This window comes from Dendrobates tinctorius, unplaced genomic scaffold, assembly GCF_039654945.1.
Source record: "Dendrobates tinctorius isolate UK_male_01 unplaced genomic scaffold, ASM3965494v1 ptg000065l, whole genome shotgun sequence".
NCBI classification, from domain to species: Eukaryota; Metazoa; Chordata; class Amphibia; order Anura; family Dendrobatidae; genus Dendrobates; species Dendrobates tinctorius.
Window position 1 is genome coordinate 17,838,357 of NW_027361733.1, and position 21,644 is coordinate 17,860,000.

The 21,644-nt window shown below is 44.3% G+C and overlaps 1 protein-coding gene across 2 annotated transcripts in view; it reads right to left on the bottom strand.

The window, feature by feature from the left end:
- LOC141094735 (disheveled-associated activator of morphogenesis 1-A-like) overlaps nt 1–21,644 on the bottom strand; it is a 221,031-nt gene that overhangs the window by 81,226 nt on the left and 118,161 nt on the right. For both annotated transcript variants that reach the window (XM_073580660.1, XM_073580659.1), the window contains exons 3-5: nt 19,037–19,120; nt 16,974–17,147; nt 14,228–14,376 (exon numbers count right to left, since the gene is read on the bottom strand). In XM_073580660.1, coding sequence (XP_073436761.1) covers nt 14,228–14,376; nt 16,974–17,147; nt 19,037–19,120 — 407 coding nt within the window. The remainder of the gene's footprint in view (nt 1–14,227; nt 14,377–16,973; nt 17,148–19,036; nt 19,121–21,644) is intronic.

The window sequence follows — 21,644 nt, forward strand, 5'->3', positions numbered from 1 at the left end:
TTTTAATAGGTGTTTATTTTTAATGGGGCAAAAGAGGGTGATTTGAACTTTTTTAAAATTCTTTTATATATTTTTTCTATTTTTATTTTTTTTACTTTTCACTGTATTTGTTACTTTAACCTGAAATTGCCTGGTTGCTTGCCCTATACGCAGAAGTACCACAGTACATCTGTATATGGCAAAAATCTCATGTTGTAGTGCCCTGCAAAGTCAGGCATCACAAATGTCTATTTATGGGCTCAAACTCACTGGCGAGTGAGAAAGTAGGTGAAAAAGCATATATTATAAATACATGGTGCTTCAAACAAGTGCAGAAAAAACTCAAGTCCATAACACTTAGGTTATGTGCAAACGTAGTGGAACTCTCGCGGAAGTTACCGCGAGAATTCCGGAATTCCATTCCGTGGGAAAATCGCATTTTAAATTCCCGCGATTTTCCCACTGAAAAACTAGCGATTTGCAAGCGTTTGTAGCTTGCAGAATGCTAGCATTTTCCAAGCGATCTGTAGCATCACTTGGAGAACTGATTGACAGGTTGGTCAGACTCGTCAAACATAGTGTTTGACGAGTGTGACCAACTTTTTACTATTGAGGCTGTCTATGCGGCATCAATAGTAAAGATATAATGTTAAAAATAATTTAAAGAAATTAAAAAATGGTGTTATATTCACCTTCCGGCATCCCGCGCAGCCTTCCCGGGCCTCAGCGATGCTCCCGTTCCCAGTAATGCCTTGCGAGACCTTTGATGACGTCGCGGTCTCGCGATAATGTAGCGGTCTCGTGAGAAATAGGGACCGCTACATTATCGCAAGACTGCGACGTCATCAAAGGTCTCGCAAGGCTTTACTGGGAATGGAAGCATCGCTGAAGCCTGGGTACGCTGCGTGGGATGCCGGAAGGTGAATATAACCCTATTTTTTATTTTTATTCTATTTTTTACAGGGATATGGTACCCAGAGCCCGGAGGACAGTCTCCTCTCCTCCGGACCGTGGGTACCATCCGCAAATGTTCTGCTTACTTTTTGCATGGTGGGCACAGCCACATGTGGGAAGTAAGCGGAACAATGCAATCCCATGGGTGCGGGATCGCCGCGATTCCGCAAAATAATGAGCATGCTACATATTTTTCCGCGATGCGATTCCGCCTCGGGAAAATCCGCAGCATTAGCACAGCATTGTGGAATCCCATAGGATGCTGTTTTTTTGCATTTTCGCGGCAAAATCGCGCAATAAAAAATGCAGCGGAAACGCAAAAAAACAGCGACATGTGATTGCAGCCTTATAATAACTACTTAACAAGAGCCGTCTTACACCACGTGCCCATACTAGGAAGCGCCTGTCTTAATCCTGTTCATTTAGACACTGTTCATATGTTCAGGTTTTAAATACATTAGATAGGGACTGCTCCATTAAGGGTTACCTTGATGAGGTGGAGTGGCTTGGTAAACAGTTTTTTGCAAAAAAACATATCGACTAAATACCCTGTATTTGTTGTCATCTTTTTAACAACACTTGCTGATTACTGTCCTATTTTTTACTGCAGGGTATTTTTGCACATTTGTTATTCTGTGCTTTCTTTTTGTGTTTCAGTCAGTGGGTGGTGTGAACACTGTCCAACCGACTTGTTCACATTTGTGCATGTCACATGTGTTTTTAATCCATTTTTTTCCTTGCTTTTGCATGGTTTGAGAGACCCCACCCCTCTCTTGTGTGACATGCACATAAAGAGCCATCTTACACCACGTGCCCATACTAGGAAGCGCCTGTCTTAATCCTGTTCATTTAGACACTGTTCATATGTTCAGGTTTTAAATGCATTAGATAGGCACTGCTCCATTAAGGGTTACCTTGACGAGGTGGAGTGGCTTGGTATACACTTTTTTTGCAAAAAAAGTATCGACTAAATACCCTGTATTTGTTGTCATCTTTTTATCAGCACTTGCTGATTACTGTGCTATTTTTTACTGCAGGGTATTTTTGCACATTTGTTATTCTGTGCTTTCTTTTTGTGTAACTACTTAACAAGTCTGTGGGAAAACTCAGAGAGAAATGCAATCAGCAAAACAGTCTGTGAAGTTCAGTTTGCACTTGAGAATACTGGAAATAAGTAGGTCTGTGACTAGTCCGTGCATGGATAAGCAAGTCCAAACAAGGTGTTAGATTATCCAGGGAGGCCTGTGTAGGAAGTCTCAGATTAAGCAGAGCAGTCCCAAGCTTTACAGCTAATTAAATGAAGGCAGAACCAGAGCAGCAGCCAGCTTACATGTTGCGGTGAAGGTCAGCGGCACTGAGGAAGCAGCACGAGTAGTCAGGAGTAGCGTTGAGCAACTTTGGTCGGATCGGATTTCATGAAACAAAATTTGTTTCAGATTAAACTGGTCCGACTAGGGCAAAAAAAGTCGGAGTTTCATCCGAAACCCGACCCCAATGCAAGTCAATGGGAAATAAAAGTTGGCATTGAGCGGATGACATTCATCCACTCAATGCCGACTTTTATTCCCCATTGACTTGCATTGGGGTCGGGTTTTGGACGAAACTCTGACTTTTTTTGCCCTAGTCGGACCAGTTTCATCTGAAACAAATTTTGTTTCATGAAACCCGATCCAACCAAAGTCGCTCAACTCTAGTCAGGAGCAGGAGGAACACTGGCACAGATGAATACAGCAGAACTCAGAGAGCGAGAAGCAGGATATTCACACAGGTTTGCAGGAGGAGCTGGAAAGCCAGGAAACCACCTGGAGCAGAACACAGGCAGAATACTCTAGCACAGACTAGAGTATGGGGTGGAGTTATAAGGCAGGAAGACAAGAGGCACATGAAACAAAAGACACCATCTTGAAAAAGGGCAGGCATGCCCAAAAGGTAACCAAAAATATTCAGAGTCCTGATAGTCTGTAAATTCTGATAGTGTGAGAAGCCAGCTCTTCAGCCATTTTTACACACGCACATGTAATTAGTGTAAGGGCGATTCTGAAGTCTGTTGGGTAGCAGCCCCCACAAGAGAACTACCGAGCGCAGGAGAAGCAACCCTGCGCCTCTGGGATTGAGTGGTGCTGCAGATCAATGAGGCCAGCCAGTGCCTTTGTTGTGGCTGCTGTCGAGACTAAAGCAAAATCTTTGCAGCCGCGTGAGACATGGTGTCCTGCACGGTTCAAGAAGTGCGCAACTGCCAGATGTGAGTTAAGGAACACAGGAGAGATGTCTTGAGACGATCCTTAGTTGCCAGCGGTGGAAAGAGAGCTGAGGTACTTTCCTGTAAGCCTGAGGTGCCATGGATGTCAAGGTCCAGGCTGAGAGGAGAAGTATTAGTGCCCGTATAGTGCTATATGCAGCGGGAGTAAGGAGAGTTGCTACACATTGCTAGAGAAGAACCGGGATCATCACACCATGAGGGGCTGTTGGCTCTGTCTACTGAAAAACTGTGGAGATCTGTAATCATCATCATCAACAACTACTCCAGTAAAAGCAAGAATTTTTTCCTGTTGCACCTGAGGTCTGGGCATTGCTTATTGAGATAGACTGATCCTTCATCCCTTCCACAACTTCTCCCTTTTTAGTCTGTTGGGGAAGACCTGCCGACCATTGGCCACCATTATGCCCTGGCTTGGTGGAGTCCGACTCAGACACTATGAACACCAGCCAGAAGGCTGATGTTCACAGGAGTAACATCATAAAAGGCACCGGGGTCTTCAGCAGACCCCGGCCATCATGGCAACTCATCAGTGCCTGCCACTCCTGGCTGTTAGAAGTAAACGATGGCTGACTATCACAGCTATCATCTGCCAGCAAAGATGCAGACTCAGTTACCTGAATCAAAGTCAGGGAGCTGGCATATGACTATAAATGATATGTTGGTAAGGGGATGAAATAAGAAAAACCCACCATGGTCACTGAAATAAGTTAATACTCACAAAAGTAATTTTCCATTGAAATTTACTGCTCATTAACCGACCCCTCAATGCCTTAAGACTAGTGTTGAGCATTCCAATACCGCAAGTATCAGCCGATATTCACTGTATCGGAATTCCGATACTGAGTTCCGATACTTTTAGCATATCGAATACCGGAATCGGAAGTTCCCATAATGCTATGAGCCAGTTTGATTTGATTCAGGCAATGACAATACTCAGAAGTGTGGGCATATCCTGTTAGGCATGTAGGCATGTTAACTAATGGCATGGCTGTGATTGGCTGCTGAAATGATGTCATGATGCACTATAAAAGCCACCGTCGCCGCCATTTCTGGTTCACTCTGCTGTGAATTCAGTTAGGGACAGACTGCTGATCAAGACTCTGAGGGACAGTTAGAGATAGCGATTTTCACAATCATAGTGTGCTTTACCCAGGCTACATAATCCACCACTGTAGCTTTCTTTTGCCTTGCAGCAGTGTTCACAGCTGTCTGCAAGGTCTGTGTGAGTGCAGCTCACGCTGAGTAGGGTGTCCTGCGGCCCATCTGGTTGTAGGCCGCTCAGCATGTGTCACTGCCTCATACATATTTTTCTTTTTTTGTTGCTCATTTTTCATTCTCCTATTAGTGTGCATCCATCCGTATCCATATACGTTGGTTGCAAACACTATAGGAGTAGACAGCGGAGCCTCTCTGCAGCCTTTCAGTGCTAGTGCCCAGTTTGCTGCACTGTTCACGGCTGTCTGAGAGGTCTCTGTGTGTGAGTGCAGCTCACGCTGAGTAGTGTGTCCTGCAGCTACGTCTGGTTGTAGGCCGCTCAGCGTGCGTCACTGCCTCACAGATATTTTTCGTTTATTGCAGCTCATTTTTTATTCTCCTATTAGTGTGCATCCATCTGTATCCATCTACATTGGTCGGTTGCAAACACTATATAGGAGTAGATACAGGAACCATTTTTCTGGCTTGTGCCCTTCATTTGCAGCCAGATTAGTATTACCCTATTTTTTGGAGCCTCATCTTTTGCATTGTAGGTTACCTTCCTGCATTGTAATAGGTCCAAAAAGTTTGTGATACTATCGCTTTCAAATCTTTGGTCACATCCTTTTTGTTTTTTTTAAAAAAACAAAACAAAATAAAGTTCACCAAACACTCCACTTGACTGTTGTGTAGGCCACATTAGCTCATATTAAAGTGTAGTCCACAGACACACTTCATAAAATTAGTGTGTCTTATACCTGTTACCAGCTGTTCAGGAATAAGCACACTAAGCCCCCTCTTTGTACTTTTCTGCCTATCTTTATCAGTCTACCAAGATGAAGAAGGCAGGGAGTAAGGCACGTGGGCGTGGGCATGGAGTTTCAGAAGGGAGAGGACGTGGGGATTCTGCAGGGAGAGGACGTGGGGAATCTGTGCCTGCTGCGGGCACCAGTGAGTCAGAATCCCCCAGTTTTAGCAGGCAACAGTCCTTTATGCGCAGCTTTGTAGGACCTCGCCGTACCTCACTGCTGTGGGAGGAACAAATTGAAGCCGATGTCGGATGGATGGCAGCTAACGCATCGACTTCAATGACTTCCACGTCCTCTCAGGGCCAGAGCACTGAAGAGCAACCATCTGTCTCTTCACCACCTGCCAAAGTGCCCAGGCAGTCAGAGAGCCCTGGACAGGAGCCATCACAGTCTCTACTTCTGTTCTCTGAATCTGTTGGCTTGGAAAGAGGGGGCCAGCCAAGCAGTATTCAAGAATGTGAAGAAGAGGGAGTATGCAGTGATGCGCAACTTCTTTGTCCCTCTGAATCTGAAGAGGCGGGTGGGCCAGTGCCTATGGTCAGCACACCTCAGTACGCATCAGATGATGACGAGACTCAGGTGCCACTTTCTGGTGAGACAACCCAGGAGAAGCAGGTGTTTGAAGAGGGGATTGTAGATGAGGTCCTTGACCCATCATGGCGTGAGGAACAGGCAGGTGGTGGGAGCAGGTCTGAGGAAGAGATTCCCTGAATGGCCAAAACAGGAGGGAGAGGGAGGAGGCAGACTTGGTTGCCTGTAGCCTCCACTTCGGCACCCGTTAGGAGCATTCCTCTTCCAAAAGCCAAAACGGGCGATCCCAAGACTTGCAGTGCGTGGTCCTTTTTTGACACAGTTGCAGATGACATTTGCTTTGTCAAATGCAAGCTGTGTCATCAGAAAGTCAAAAGAGGGAAAAATGTCAGCAACCTCAATACCACAAATATGTGGAAACATGTGCGGACCAACCATGAGGTGGAGTTACACAGACACACTGAACACATAGGCCAACGTACAGCACCACCTACCACCTCTTCAGCTCGTGTTGGGGCCTCTTCCTCCAGTTCACACACAGCTGGTTCGGCTTCCTCACAGGATCACCAAGGAAGAACCTCTGGCACTGTTGTCCGGAGACCCAGTGACATTCCACCCACAGTACCACGTTCCCAGTCATCCTCACACTCCCAGGCCACTCTACAGCCATCGGTAGCACAGGCATGGGATAAAAGGTGGCCATACTTGGCGAACCATCCCCGAGCACAGGCTCTGAATGCTGGCATTGCCAAACTACTGGCCCTTGAAATGCTCTCATTCAGGCTGGTGAAGACTGACACCTTCCGGAACTTCATGGCATTGGCAGTCCCACAATACACCGTGCCCAGCCGCTTTTATTTCAGCAGGCAAGCCGTCCCAGCCCTGCAAAAGCATGTGGAGGGAAAAATAAAACATGCACTACTAAACACTGTCAGTAGCAAGGTCCACCTGACCACCGATGCGTGGACCAGTAACCATGGACAGGGACGATACCTTTCCCTCACTGCCCATTGGGTCAATGTTGTGGAGCCGGGTACAGATCTGGAGAGTGGCGCAGGAATCCAGTCTGTACACATTGACTCCTCCTCCTACTCAAGTTCCTCAGAAAAAGCGCTGCAGGAGCCTGTTACGACCGATATGAGCACAGCCGTGGCCAAACGTCAACAGGCCGTGCTCAAATTAATTTCTTTGGGGAATCGAAGCCACACAGCGCAGGAGCTCTGGAATGCCAGCAAGCAGGAGAGCGACGTGTGGTTTGTGCCAGCGAATCTCCAGCCAGGCTTGGTAGTGTGTGACAATGGCTGAAATCTGGTGGCAGCTCTGGGCCTAGGCAACCTCACTCACATCCTATGTTTGGCACATGTGCTGAACTTGGTTGTGCAGAGCTTTCTGAGGGACTATCCGGATCTTGATGCACTGCTGCACAAGGTCCGCATAGAGTGCGCTCACTTGTGGCGTTCCAGCACGGCAAGATTGCGACTTGCTGCTCTGCAGCGCCGATTACGCCTTCTGGAACATCGCATCATATGTGACCTACCCACCAGGTGGAATTGAACGTTACATATGTTGGAGCGGTTGTGTGAGCAGCAGGCAGAAGTCATGGAGTACCAGCTGCATCAGGCACAAACAAGTCGCACTGTGCGCCGGTCACACTTCAGCACCACTGAGTGGGCCTCTATGAAGGACATCTGCCTTGTTTTGCGTGCCTTCGATGATTCCACGTGGATGGCGAGTGCAGATGATGCACTAGTCAGCATGACTGTCCCCCTTACCTGCCTGCTTCAAAAAACACTGCAAGCACTAAGGGAGGAGGTTTTGGAAGAGGTGGAGGATGAAGAGTCACAAATGCCATCCGCTTCTGGACAGTCTACGCTACGTGGTTCCTCACAAAGGCCTAGGCAGGGGACAATTTGTGAGGAGGATGAGGAGGAGTCGATGGAGGAGGAAGACATCTCTCCACAGGAGGGAGGTACACAAAGCTCTAGTCAGTATGTATAGCGAGGGTGGGGTGATGCAGAGCAGGCAGAGATGACTACTCAAACAGGGGACAGCGTTTCTTTGGCAGTTGAGAGTCTGCAGCACATGGTTGATTTCATGCTGCAGTGCCTGAGAAACGACCGCCGCATCGCCCACATTCTCAACTCGGCTGATTATTGGGTGTACACCCTCCTAGATCCTTGCTACCGGGACAACTTACAAAGCCTCATACCACCATTGAACCGGGAGCGTAAAATGCAGGAGTACCAAGACACACTGGTGCAGTCCATCATGTTCTCCATTCCACCCGTCAGCAGTGCTGCTAGTGCTTTACAAAGCAGCTCTATGCGTCGAGGCTGTGTAGGAAGTTCTGCACAAAGAGGGAGCAGAGGCAGCGCCTCAGCACAAGGCAAGACCACTATGGCCCAAATGTGGCAAAGTTTTGTGTGTCCGCCACAAATGTCTACACCATCACAGACGGCTCCAGTCAGCAGGAGGCAACGTTTCCGTCAGATGGTGACAGACTACATGTCTTGCCCTGTATGTGTACTCCCATATGGCTCTTCCCCCTTCAAGTTTTGGGTCTCTAAGCAGGATACATGGCCAGAGCTTAGCCAGTATGCATTGGAGGTGCTGGCTTGCCCTGCTGCCAGTGTATTATCGGAACGCGTCTTTAGTGCCGCAGGTGGTGTACTAACAGACCGTCACACGCGACTATCCTCCGATAACGTTGACTGGCTTACTTTTCTGAAAATGAACAAGGCCTGGATCTCGCCAGAATTTGCCAGTCCTCTTCCAGAATAAATAATTGGTTGGCAACAGTATCCAGGTCTCCTGTTGTGTTCATGTTTCTACCACCTGAACTGTAATCCCTGGGCTTCAACACAGTCAGTTGTCGCTCAGAAGTGCCGTCTGCACAGAGAAAAACACTAGCTCCTGTGTTAGTGGGGTTCAGTAACGCCAGCTGCTCCCCTGCTGTGTGGACGGCAAAGTCTCCTGCTCCCTCCATACTGACACAACATTCGATTTTCTACTTGTTCCAAGTAGGCCTCCACCTGCTGCATGATTGATCCTGGGCTTCAACAAAGCCTGTTGTCGCTCGGAAGTGCTGTCCGCACAGAGAAAAACACTAGCTCCTGTGTTAGTGGGGTTCAGTAACGCCAGCTGCTCCCCTGCTGTGTGGACAGCAATGTCTCCTGCTGCCTCCACATGCAAAAAACATCAGGCCTCAGCCTGCTCCATGTTTGATCCTGGGCTCCAGCAACACCAGTTGGTATTCAGAAGTGCCGTCTTCACAGAGAAAAACACACTAGCACTGGTGTTAGTGGAGTTCAGTAACGTCTGCTGTTCCCCTGCTGTGTGGACGGCAATGTCTCCTGCTGCCTCCATATGCAAAAAACATCAGGCCTCAGCCTGCTCCATGTTTGATCCTGGGCTCCAACAATGCCAGTTGGTGTTCAGAAGTGCCATCTTCACAGGGAAAAACACACTAGCTCCTATGTTAGTGGGGTTCAGTAACGTCAGCTGTTCCCCTGCTGTGTGGACGGCAATGTCTCCTGCTGCCTCCACATGCAAAAAACATCAGGCCTCAGCCTGCTCCATGCTTGATCCTGGGCTCCAACAATGCCAGTTGGTGTTCAGAAGTGCCATCTTCACAGAGAAAAACACACTAGCTCCTGTGTTAGTGGGGTTCAGTAATGTCAGCTGTTCCCCTGCTGTGTGGACGGCAATGTCTCCTGCTGCCTCCACATGGAAAAAACATCAGGCCTCAGCCTGCTCTGTTGTGAGCTCATCTGTTCATTCATCTTTTGTGTCCGAGGATCTCCCTCTTCTGGTGAAGGAAGGTAGTGAGGCTGATTACCAAACACCTGATCAGGTGGAGGGTGACCGGGTAACGGGAACTTCTGACTGGCTATAAGGCAGCCGACTCCCTTCTGAGTCGCTGGTGATTTCTCTGCTGGATTCTTGGAGACCAGTCTGATTCCTGCTTCCCAAAGATAAGTTTTTGCTCTGCTATTGAACTTATTAGTTTTGTTTTGTTTACCTTGTTTTTTGGAGTTCAGCCATCCCCGGCCGGGGGTGTGCTGCATTCTTTTTCCTTGATCAGTGTTCTCTTTTGCTCTGCTTCCAGAATATTCTGAGTGCTGATATAGGGTTAGAAATCTAGTGACTTCAGGGTCCTTTTTGCTGATCAGTTGTGTTGGTAATATTTTTTAGCAGAGTTTTCTCGGATTGCAGACAGCAGCTTTTCTGTCCTGTCCTTTTTAGTTAGCTTGGGCCCCATCATTTGCTCAGCCTATCTTTCTATCTGTGTTGGTGCTTTCATCTTCACTGTCATTATATGTTTGGGGGCTGCCTATTGCTTTGGGGTCTGCTCTGGGGCAGTCAGTTTTTCCCTTTTCTCTCTTTAGGCTTGTGTAGATCTCCGGCTGTGACGAGGTGTCTATGATCACCGTAGGAACGCCCCACGGCTGCTGCTAGTTGTGTGATAGGATTAGGGGTCTGCAATCCGCTAGTTTCCAACCTCTCTGATTTTCTGGGCTGAGCTTGTGTTTTGTTTTTTCCTCCTCGGTGACTCAATCATAACACTGCTCCATGCTTGATCCTGGGCTCCAACAACGCCAGTTGGTGTTCAGAAGTGCCGTCTTCACAGAGAAAAACACACTAGCTCCTGTGTTAGTGGGGTTCAGTAATGTCAGCTGTTCCCCTGCTGTGTGGACGGCAATGTCTCCTGCTGCCTCCACATTCAAAAAACATCAGGCCTCAGCCTGCTAAAATCTTGATCCTGGGCTCCAACAACGCCAGTTGGTGTTCAGAAGTGCCGTCTGCACAGAGAAAAACACATGCCCCAGTGTTATTGGGGTTCAGTAACGCCAGCTGCTCCCCTGCTGTGTGGACGACAAAGTCTCCTGCTGCCTCCAAAATCACACTACATCTTATTTTCTACTTGCTCCAAGTAGGCCTCAGCCTGCTCCATGATTGATCCTGGGCTTCAACACAGCCAGTTGTTGCTTGGAAGTGCCGTCCGCACAGAGAGAAACACTAGCTCCTGTGTCAGTGGAGTTCAGTAACGCCAGCTGCTCCCCTGCTGTGTGGATGGCAAAGTCTCCTGCTGCCTACACAGTCACACTACTACTGATTTTTAACCGTGCTCCACTTAGGCCTCTGGCTCCACTGTCTCTAGTATTTCCCCTGGCCTCCAACTCCACCAGATGCTGCTCAGAAGTGGCGTCTGAACAATCCACACTTGTTCCTGTGTTACTGGGGCCCATTCACGCCAGCTGCTCCCCTGCTGTGTGGACGACAAAGTCTCCTGTTGCCTCCAAAATCACACTACATCTTATTTATTACTTGCTCCAAGTAGGCCTCAGCCTGCTGCATGATTGACCCTGGGCTCCAACAGTTGCTGCTCAGAAGTGTCTTTGGCACGGGTACTCCCTCCTGCCCAGCCTGGTTCCAGCATGCCTGCGGTTTCCGGGGATTGTCAACGTCACTTTGCCACCAATACATAGTCCTGTCGTGTTGCGGTGGGGTTTGCTGAGTCTATGGTGCCTGCAGTTTAGGTGCTTCCTATGTTGGCTGCGGGTTCTGGTAATAAAGGCTGGTTCCGTAGTGCCAACAGGACAAGCACCCCCTGTAGGACTGTGGGTTTCGGTAACTGCGGCCTGCTCGCGGCCTTGCAACTTTGTTTATTATGGGTACGTTCTGCTACCCATCCGGGTTCCAGCACCGTCAGCTGGCTCTCAGCAGTGCCTTTGGCCGAGGTGCCTCCTTCTCGGTATCTGAGTTCCAGCAACGTCTGCAGCTTCTTGGTAGTGCTTTTTAGCACAGGTACCTCCTGCTCCTGCTTAGAAACCGTGTTCCAGCACCGTCAGCTGGTCCACGGTTGTGCCATTGGCTCTTGTTCCTTCTGCTGCCACACTGGGTTCCAGCACCGTCAGCTGGTTCTCGGTAGTTCCATTGACTCTTGTAGCTTCTGCTACCCATCCAGGTTCCAGCACCGTCAGCTGGTTCTCGGCAGTGCCTTTGGCCTAGGTGCCTCCTTCTCGGTATCCGTGTTCTAGCAACATCTGCTGGTCCTTGGTAGTGCTTTGTTGCACAGGTAGTTCCTGCTTAGTAACCGTGTTCCAGCACCGTCAGCTGGTCCACGGTTGTGCCATTGGCTCTTGTTCCTTCTGCTGCCCCTCCGGGTTCCAGCACCATCAGCTGGTCCTCGCTAGTTCCATTTGCTCTTGCAGCTTCTGCTACCCATCCGGGTTCCAGCACCGTCTGCTGGTTCTCGGCAGTGCCTTTGGCCTAGGTGCCTCCTTCTCGGTATCCGATTTCTACCAACGTCTGCTGGTCCTTGGTAGTGCTTTGTAGCACAGGTACCTCCTGCTTAGTAACCGTGTTCCAGCACCGTCAGCTGGTCCACAGTTTTTCCAATGGCTCTTGTTCCTTATGCTGCCCCTTCGGGTTCCAGCACCGTCAGCTGGTCCTCGCTAGTTCCATTTGCTCTTGTTCCTTCTGCTAACCATCCAGGTTCCAGTACCATCAGCTGGTACTCAGCAGTTCCTCAGCCGTCTTGTACCTTCTGCTGCTTTTCCAAGTTCGAGCTTGTGGAAATGGTTTTTCTTTCTCACTCTGGATCTCCCTGACGACGACCATGAAGACGACGACACTGAAGACCACACAGAAGAAGACCAAAAAGATGACCCTGAAGAAGATGACCAAGAGGACAAAGAACATGAAGACAACCACCAAGATGCACAACAACAAGAAACAGAAGACCAAGAAGCTGAAAAACCAACAGCAGAAGAACATTAAGCATAAGACTAAAATTCAGAGCAAATGATATTATTTAAATTATAAGCAGAAGAATACTAAGCAGTGTATGGGGGTGAGTCCGTTCCTCCTCGTGGTGCCCCTGGAAAATGCCTGCTGCTGCAGGCCAAACTGAATGTGGACAAATCCTGTTGTAAATCTTTTGTGACAGGCAGAACGGAAGGTGTAATCTTCAAACTTTTATAGATAACAACTACAGGAATGCCTGTCACAAATAAGAATATGATGAAGAAGAAGAATAGGAAGAAGATGAAGAAGTAGAATATGAAGAAGAATAATAGTTGAATAAGAAGAATATGAAGAATGTAAAAAAAAGAATAATAGGAAGAAGGTGAAGAAGAAGATGATGAATAAGGTGAAGAAGAAGTTGATGAAAAAGATGCTGCTGCTGAGGATGATGAAGGAGAAAGTGTGGGAGAAGTAAAAAAGAAGGTGAAGAGCATGGAAGTAGTGAAACATACATATCTGACAAAATATGAAAGAGGTTAACATAGTCAATATCTTTGTAACTCCGAACGTCTTTAAAAAAAAATAAATAATTCCTGCTATTCCATTTGATTGGGCTAAACCTCTATGGCTTTAATGTCTCCTACACCCCCCACAATACATTCTACATTATTATTAGTTGTTTTTCTTTATGTGGAATTAACCTACAAGGAAAGAAAGGGCTTTTTTTAATTCCGATAATTCTGTTCCATTGACTTGAATGGGACTTCCGGAAACGGAATCAGCGATACCCGATACTTTTTGGATATCGGCCGATCCAATCCGATCCAATATTTTTCAATATCGGGTGGTATCGCTCAACACTACTTAAGACACTTTTCAGACAGAAGTATTGTACTCACATTTAACTGCCACCAAATAGATCTAAGTATTAATTGTGAGGTCTCAAAAAACAAATTAAAGCAATAAAATATCCTATCCTGTTGGGATGATACTGTAATCCCAAAATTCATCCTATCAAATATCCCAATGACTGCTATAATAAAAAGCACTATTCACACCAAAATAAATATAAGAAAAGAAAGATCTAAACTTTTCAAAAAATAAAAATCTACGTTTGCGTTCTTCACCGGAAGGCTGGAGGTCAGTAACATGGCCTGGATTTATAATTAGCTGGCATCGTCTTACAATCTCCGATATCGTTAGCAACATGACAAATGTAATTTCTAGATCTGAGTCCTCAGTGTCCGCTTTGAATCTTCAGCGCCTCATTAATTCCAGGACTGTTTTTTGCCCAGAGAAACAAAAACCCCATGAATATTTTACGCGCTGTTTTCATTGTTGGGGGGGAAAGGATCTTCCGGCAGCTGAGTTTGTATCTTGTTTCCTGGTCTGTAATTACATGGTATTAACATCCAGACGTCCGAAACCAAAAGTGATGGGATGAGAGCGCAACAATGTAACGGGGAGCACTGTAATCAAACCAATTCCTGTACAATATGTTCTACAATATGTTCTCTCTCCTCCGACTGGACACAGAGATACAGAATATTTTGGAAATAATGATGACATCTCCTGGCTTACATCTCATGGAGGGATGAGGACCAGCCCTGGATGGTCTTATCCTCTTTAGCTTTTGGATAACAAGAACCAAAGCAGAACTCCTCTGTCCTGAAACAACTGTAATAGCTACAAGGATATGGAGGTGGTCACAACTAATCTTATAAACCATGAACGTGATGCTTTTGCATACTTCACCCATTTGTTGGACGGATTATCCAGAAGTTCTAGGAGTCCTTCCAAGACCACATCAGAATAAGCATTTTTTTTAACAAAGGATTTCACAACAGATGTCTGACCATTGGCTTGCATCTGCAGAATCTCACTCACAATCTTCAGAATCTATAAAAAAAACAATGAGACAATGCCCAGGTTATACCAGCATGCTCGATATCACTATACACAAGAAGATGTATAAATTATACCAGCTGTACATACCATATATACTCCAGTATAAGCTGACCCGAGTATAAGCCGAGGCATCTAATTTTGCCACGGAAAACTGGGTAAGCTTATTGACTTGAGTATAAGCCTTGTATGCATTGTCCCCTTATCCCTGTCCTGCTATGCGTGGCTCCCCCGCCCTGCCCTGGTATGTGACTCCCCCGTTTTGTCCTGACATATGTGGCTCCTCCATCCTGTCCTGCTATGTGTGGCTCCTCCAGTCCTGTGCTGCTATGTGTGGCTCTTCCCGTCCTGTGCTGCTATGTGTGGCTCCCACTGTCCTGTCATGTGTGGCCCCCCCGTCCTGTCCTGCTATGTGTAGCTACCCCTGTGGTATGCATGGCTCCCTGGTCCCACATGGCTCCCCGATCCCGCATGGCTCACACCTCTCCCCCGTCCTACTCACCTTCCTTGCACCGTCGTTGCATCTCCGTTGTCCCTGTGGCGGTAGCTCTTCTTGTGCTCAGCGGTCATGTGGTACCACTCATTAAGGTAATGAATATGCGCTTAACGCCTATGGGGGTGAGATACTTGCATATTCATTAACCTAATGCGCGGGGCCTCGTGATGCTCAGCACAGGGGAAGAGCTGCTGGTGTCGGGACAGAGGTGCAGGGACAGAGTGCAGCGAACGCGCGAGGAGGGCGAGTATGATGTCTTCTTGAAGCCTGCAGGCGTTTTCAGCACAAAAAATGTGCTGAAAATCTCAGCTTATATATGAGTATATACAGTATATAATTATATACAGAAGATACCAAGGTTATACCAGCATGCTCCATATCACTATATACAGAAGATGTATAACTTATACCAGCTGTACATATATAGCTATATACAGAAGATGCCCAGGTTATACCAGCATGCTCCATATCACTATATACAGAAGATATATAACTTATACCAGCTGTACATATATAATTATATACAGAAGATGCCCAGGTTATACCAGCATGCTCCATATCACTATATACAGAAGATGTATAGCTTATACCAGCTGTACATATATAATTATATACAGGAGATACCCAGGTTATACCAGCATGCTCCATATCACTATATACAGAAGATGTATAACTTATACCAGCTGTACATATATAATTATATACAGAATATACCCAGGTTATACCAGCATGCTCCATATCACTATATACAGAAGATGTATAACTTATACCAGCTGTACATATATAATTATATCCAGCAGATATCCAGGTTATACCAGCATGCTCCATATCACTATATACAGAAGATGTATAACTTATACCAGCTGTACATATATAATTATATACAGAATATACCCAGGTTATACCAGCATCCTCCATATCACTATATACAGAAGATGTCTAACTTATACCAGCTGTACATATATAATTATATACAGAATATACCCAGGTTATACCAGCATCCTCCATATCACTATATACAGAAGATGTCTAACTTATACCAGCTGTACATATATAATTATATACAGAATATACCCAGGTTATACCAGCATGCTCCAAAACACTATACTGTATACACAAAATGTATAACTTATACCAGGTGTACATATATAATTATATACAGAATATACCCAGGTTATACCAGCATGCTCCATATCACTATATACAGAAGATGTATAACTTATACCAGCTGTACATATATAATTATATCCAGCAGATATCCAGGTTATACCAGCATGCTCCACATCACTATATACAGAAGATGTATAACTTATACCAGGTGTACATATATAATTAAATACAGAATAAACCCAGGTTATACCAGCATGCTCCATATCACTATATACAGAAGATGTATAACTTATACTAGCTGTACATATATAATTATATACAGAATATACCCAGGTTATACCAGCATGCTCCATATCACTATGTACAGAAGATGTATAACTTATACCAGCTGCACATATATAATTATATACAGAATATACCCAGGTTATAACAGCATGCTCCATACCACTATATACAGAAGATGTATAACTTATACCAGCTGTACATATATCATTATATACAGGAGATACCCAGGTTATACCAGCATGCTCCATATCACTATATACAGATGTATAACTTAAACCAGCTGTACATATATAATTATATACAGAATATACCCAGGTTATACCAGCATGCTCCATACCACTATATACAGAAGATGTATAACTAATACCAGCTGCACATATATAATTATACACAGAATATACCCAGGTTATACCAGCATGCTCCATATCACTATGTACAGAAGATGTATAACTTATACCAGCTGCACATATATAATTATACACAGAATATACCCAGGTTATACCAGCATGCTCCATATCACTATATACAGAAGATGTATAATTTATACCAGCTGTACATATATAATTACAGTATATACAGAATATACCCAGGTTATACCAGCATGCTCCATATCACTATATACAGAAGATGTATAACTTATACCACCTGTACATATATAATTATATACTGGATTCCCAGGTTATTCCAGCTCGGTACTTACAGTCTGTTTATCCTCTGCACATGCTGCCTCCAGCTCATAGTCTTGGTGGCCATGAAAGGAGATGACAAATTTCAGGCCATCGTTATCATGACATGACTTGACCTGTTCGAACGGGAATTGTTTTTTCAGTGTTCCCTTCTCTATATTGAAAATCATCTGTGTATAGAAATCAATCTAAAAAGAAAGAAGATATTTATCGATATCAATAACGCACACTAAAAGTTTTGAAACTACAAATATCTCTTAATCTTCTGTACAGACATTGTAGACAAACTTTATTGGATCAGACAACAAACTGAATAAGTGTGAAGAGTGCTATTCTACAGGTAGTCCTCTCCCAAAATCTCAAGACCTGTGAGGTTTTAATTTGGACCAGATAGCTAAGACCACAGTTGTACTTCTTTCTTTAATGAACAGTTCTTCAGGGTGGGCCATTTATATGGATACACCTAAATAAGATGGGAACAGGACCCTCAGTTCACACAGAACATTATGTTCAGTGATGAGGCAAACTTTCTTGGGTGGGCCATTTTTATGGATACACCTAAATAAAATGGGAATGGGGACAGTTTTCTTGCGTAGGGTGTCTTGCCTTGAAATCTGCTACAATGACCAGGGTACTGTGTTCACCAGACATCAACAAAATTTCTATCCGCTCCTCACGTGTTAACCCCTTAATGACCAAGGGTATTTTTGGTTTTGTATTTTCATTTTTCCCTCCCTTTCATTCCAGAGCCATAACTTTTTTACTTTTTCCATCAATATGGCCATGCTGCCGTGTGCTGGCCGGCAGATCTCGGCGGTCGCACTGCTCATGCGCCCGCCATTTTCTCCCGGAAGAAGATGCCAGCGGCCCGGAGGACCTCACGGGGTGGTGGCAGGGACTCCGGAGGTAGTGGGAGGGATCGGGGGACCCTCTTTCTCTCTTCTCTGATGCACAATCACCTCAGAGTAGAGAGAAATTAAATGGAAAATCAGACTTTTTTTGCGGTCACCATTATACCGTTAATAACGCCGATAGCAACACCAGGGTCGGTAAAATCCGACCTGAATCATGTTCTCCGGGGTCTCAGCTACCCCCGATAGCCGAGACCCCAGAGAAACTCCAACTCTGGGGGGCGCTATACACTTATTTCTCAACGCTGTTAAAAAGCAGCTCTGAGGCATAAGTACCATTAACTGTTGCCGTTAAAAGGTGTATCGGTGGTCGTTAAGGGGTTAATATCATGCAGCCAGCTCCCTCTAGTGGTAAAAATTATCAAAGAGAATTGTATCATATACTATGGGCCAAATCCCTATTGCACATATTTTTTCTGTTATTTTTGGTGTTTTTTTGCCTGCTTTTAATCTTCTTCTATTTTATATCTGTTTGCCTTTTATTTGTTTTTTAGGGTTAGCACTGTGAGTGGAGTTTTTGTTTCCTAATTGTTTTCAGGCGACTTTATTTTTAAGGGTGCAACTTTTTTTATGTAAAAGTACACCAGTCTTCTAGCCTACCCACTAAAGTCATGTTATTTTTTTGTACATTTTGAAACTTTTAACGAGTAATGTGATTTTTGTGCTCCATAAGGTAAAAAATAAATAAGCATGTTTCTTTTTGCAGAAAATTTATGAACCCATGTGTGTCATATCAAGGAATTTGGTGCAAATATACACTGCAAGATAAAAAAATATGTGAGTTAAAAAAACATGAATGTGATGAATTATCCCCCAAGTCTAAGCTGGGGTTTTGGAGCTTTCTGCTTTATTATAAGGAGCACTGCAAAGATTCTTGGTATTTACGTTAGTTCTGTATTCTAATAATTTTGCTGTATATTAATTAAATCAAATTAAACGTACTGAGCCTATTAATTGACATCATCATCTTCGAGGAACGATGAGTTGTTTTTGTAACATCTCAGGAAACAGGAAGAAACTCTGCACAACTGCAATATTTAATTTCTTAGAAATCCTGAATTTCTCTATAATTTATAGGATTTAAATATTTGAAGAGTTCCCGGCAGCAGTGAGCGCCATCTTCTAATACAAGTGTAAGCTGCAGCAGTAAAAGTTTGATCATTTACCTGTAAGATACGCTTCTGCCACCGGTACCGGAATTTGTAGACATTGAAGTTGTACTGTTGGTTGGAGGGGGAGTTCGACGTCTCCTAAAAGAAAGCAATATATAGAGTTAGCAGAATAGACGCGAGTGGAGTGATCCCCAGCAGCGACTTCCACCGGGCTGATGAATACTTCATGAATGGAAGCTCAGCCTCAACAAGTCTGACACTACGAGACATTATCCCCATCTGTGAGACGCCTCTGAAATGAACTGAGAGGAGCTGGAAACCGGAGAGGGAAAATGGGAAACAGCTCAGACCCGAAACTAAAACTTACTAGAAACCCAAGGCAGATTTACAGTACTATGAAAAAAGGAGAAAAATGGGAGCAGATATTAAAGGCCCAAGGCACTACTATGTATACTACTGAGTGCTTTAACTGTAAGAGAGAGAATCACACATACAAGAATATTACTAATAAAAGATGAAGTACAATAATATAACTACTATAATGCTGCCCCCATGAACAAGAATATAACTACTATAATACTGCCTCTATGTACAAGAATATAACTACTATAATACTGCTCCTATGTACAAGAATATAACTACAATAATACTGCCCCCTGTGTACAAGAATATAACTACTATAATACTGCTCCTATGTACAAGAATATAACTACTATAATACTGCCCTATGTACAAGAATATAACTACTATAATACTGCCCCTATGTACAAGAATATAACTACTATAATACTGCTCCTATGTAGAAGAATATAACTACTATAATACTGCTCCTATATACAAGAATATAACTACTATAATACTGCCCACTATGTACAAGATTATAACTACTATAATACTGCTCCTATGTACAATAATATCACTACTATAATACTGCTCCTATGTACAAGAATATAACTACTGTAATACTGCCCCTATGTACAAGAATATAACTGCTATAATACTGCCCCTATGTACAAGAATATAACTACTATAATGCTGCCCCCATGAACAAGAATATAACTACTATAATACTGCCTCTATGTACAAGAATATAACTACTGTAATGCTGCCCCTATGTACAGGAATATAGCTACTATAATACTGCCTCTATGTACAAGAATATAACTACTATAATACTGCCCCCTTTGTACAAGAATATAACTGCTATAATACTGCTCCTATGTACAAGAATATAACTACTATAATACTGCTTCTATGTACAAGAATATAACTACTATAATACTGCTCCTATGTACAAGAATATCACTGCTATAATACTGACCCTATGTATAAGAATATAACTACTATAATACTGCTCCTATGTACAAGAATATAACTACTATAATACTGCCCCCTATGTGGAAAAATACAGCAACTATAATACTGCTCTTATGTACAAGTATATAACTACTATAATACTGCCCCCATGTACAAGAATATAACTACTATAATACTGACCCTATGTACAAGAATATAACTACGATAATACTGTCCTTATGTACAAGAATATAACTACTATAATACTGCTCCTATGTACAAGAATACTGCCCCCTATGTGGAAAAATACAGCAACTATAATACTGCCTCTTATGTACAAGAATATAATTACTATAATACTGCCCCCTGTGTGCAAGAATATAACTATTAGAAACCCAAGGCAGATTTACAATGAAAAAGGAGAAAAATGGGAGCGGACATTAAAGGCCCAAGACACTACTATGTTTACTACTGTGAGGTTTAACTGTAAAAGAGGGAATCACACATACAAGAATAATACTAAAAAAGATGAAGTACAAGAATATAACTACTATAATACTGCCCCTATGTACAAGAATATAACTAATATAATACTGCCCCCTACATACAAGAATATAACTACTACAATACTGCCTCATATGTACGAGAATATACCTACACTAGAGGTGTGCCTGATGCTATTGCTTCGGGAGGGAAGTGTGTGTGTGTACATGTGTGTGTGTCTGTGAGTACATGTGTGTGTACATACATGTGTGTGTCCCGCAGCTGTCTGCCCACCCACCTCCGTGCAGTCACAGCGGGCAGTAAAGAGGGTGGTTTGTGGCCTGTGCTGGAGATGTGAGTAGATGTGTGTGTGTACACTAGTATGTGTGTACGTGTGTGTGTGAGTACGTGTGTGTATGTGAGTACGTGTATGTATGTGAGCACTTGTGTGTGTGTATATATGTGAGCACATGTGTGTGTATGTGAGTACTTGTGTGTGTATGTGAGTACGTGTGTGTATGTGTGTGTGTGAGTCCGTGTGTGAGTATGTGTGTGTGTATATGAGTACGTGTGTGTATGCGAGTACGTATGTGTGTGTGAGTATGTGTGTGTGTGTATGTGAGTCCGTTGTGTGTATGTGAGTCCGTGTGTGTGTGTATGTGAGTCCGTGTGTGTGTATGTGAGTCCGTGTGTGTGTATGTGAGTCCGTGTGTGTGTATGTGAGTCCGTTTATGTATGCGAGTTCTTTGTGTGTGTATATATGTGAGTTCTTTGTATGTGTATATATGTGAGTACTTGTGTGTGTATGTGAGTACGTGTGTGTGTGAGAACGTGTGTGTATGTGAGTATGTGTGTGTGTGAGTCTGTGTGTGAGTCCGTGTGT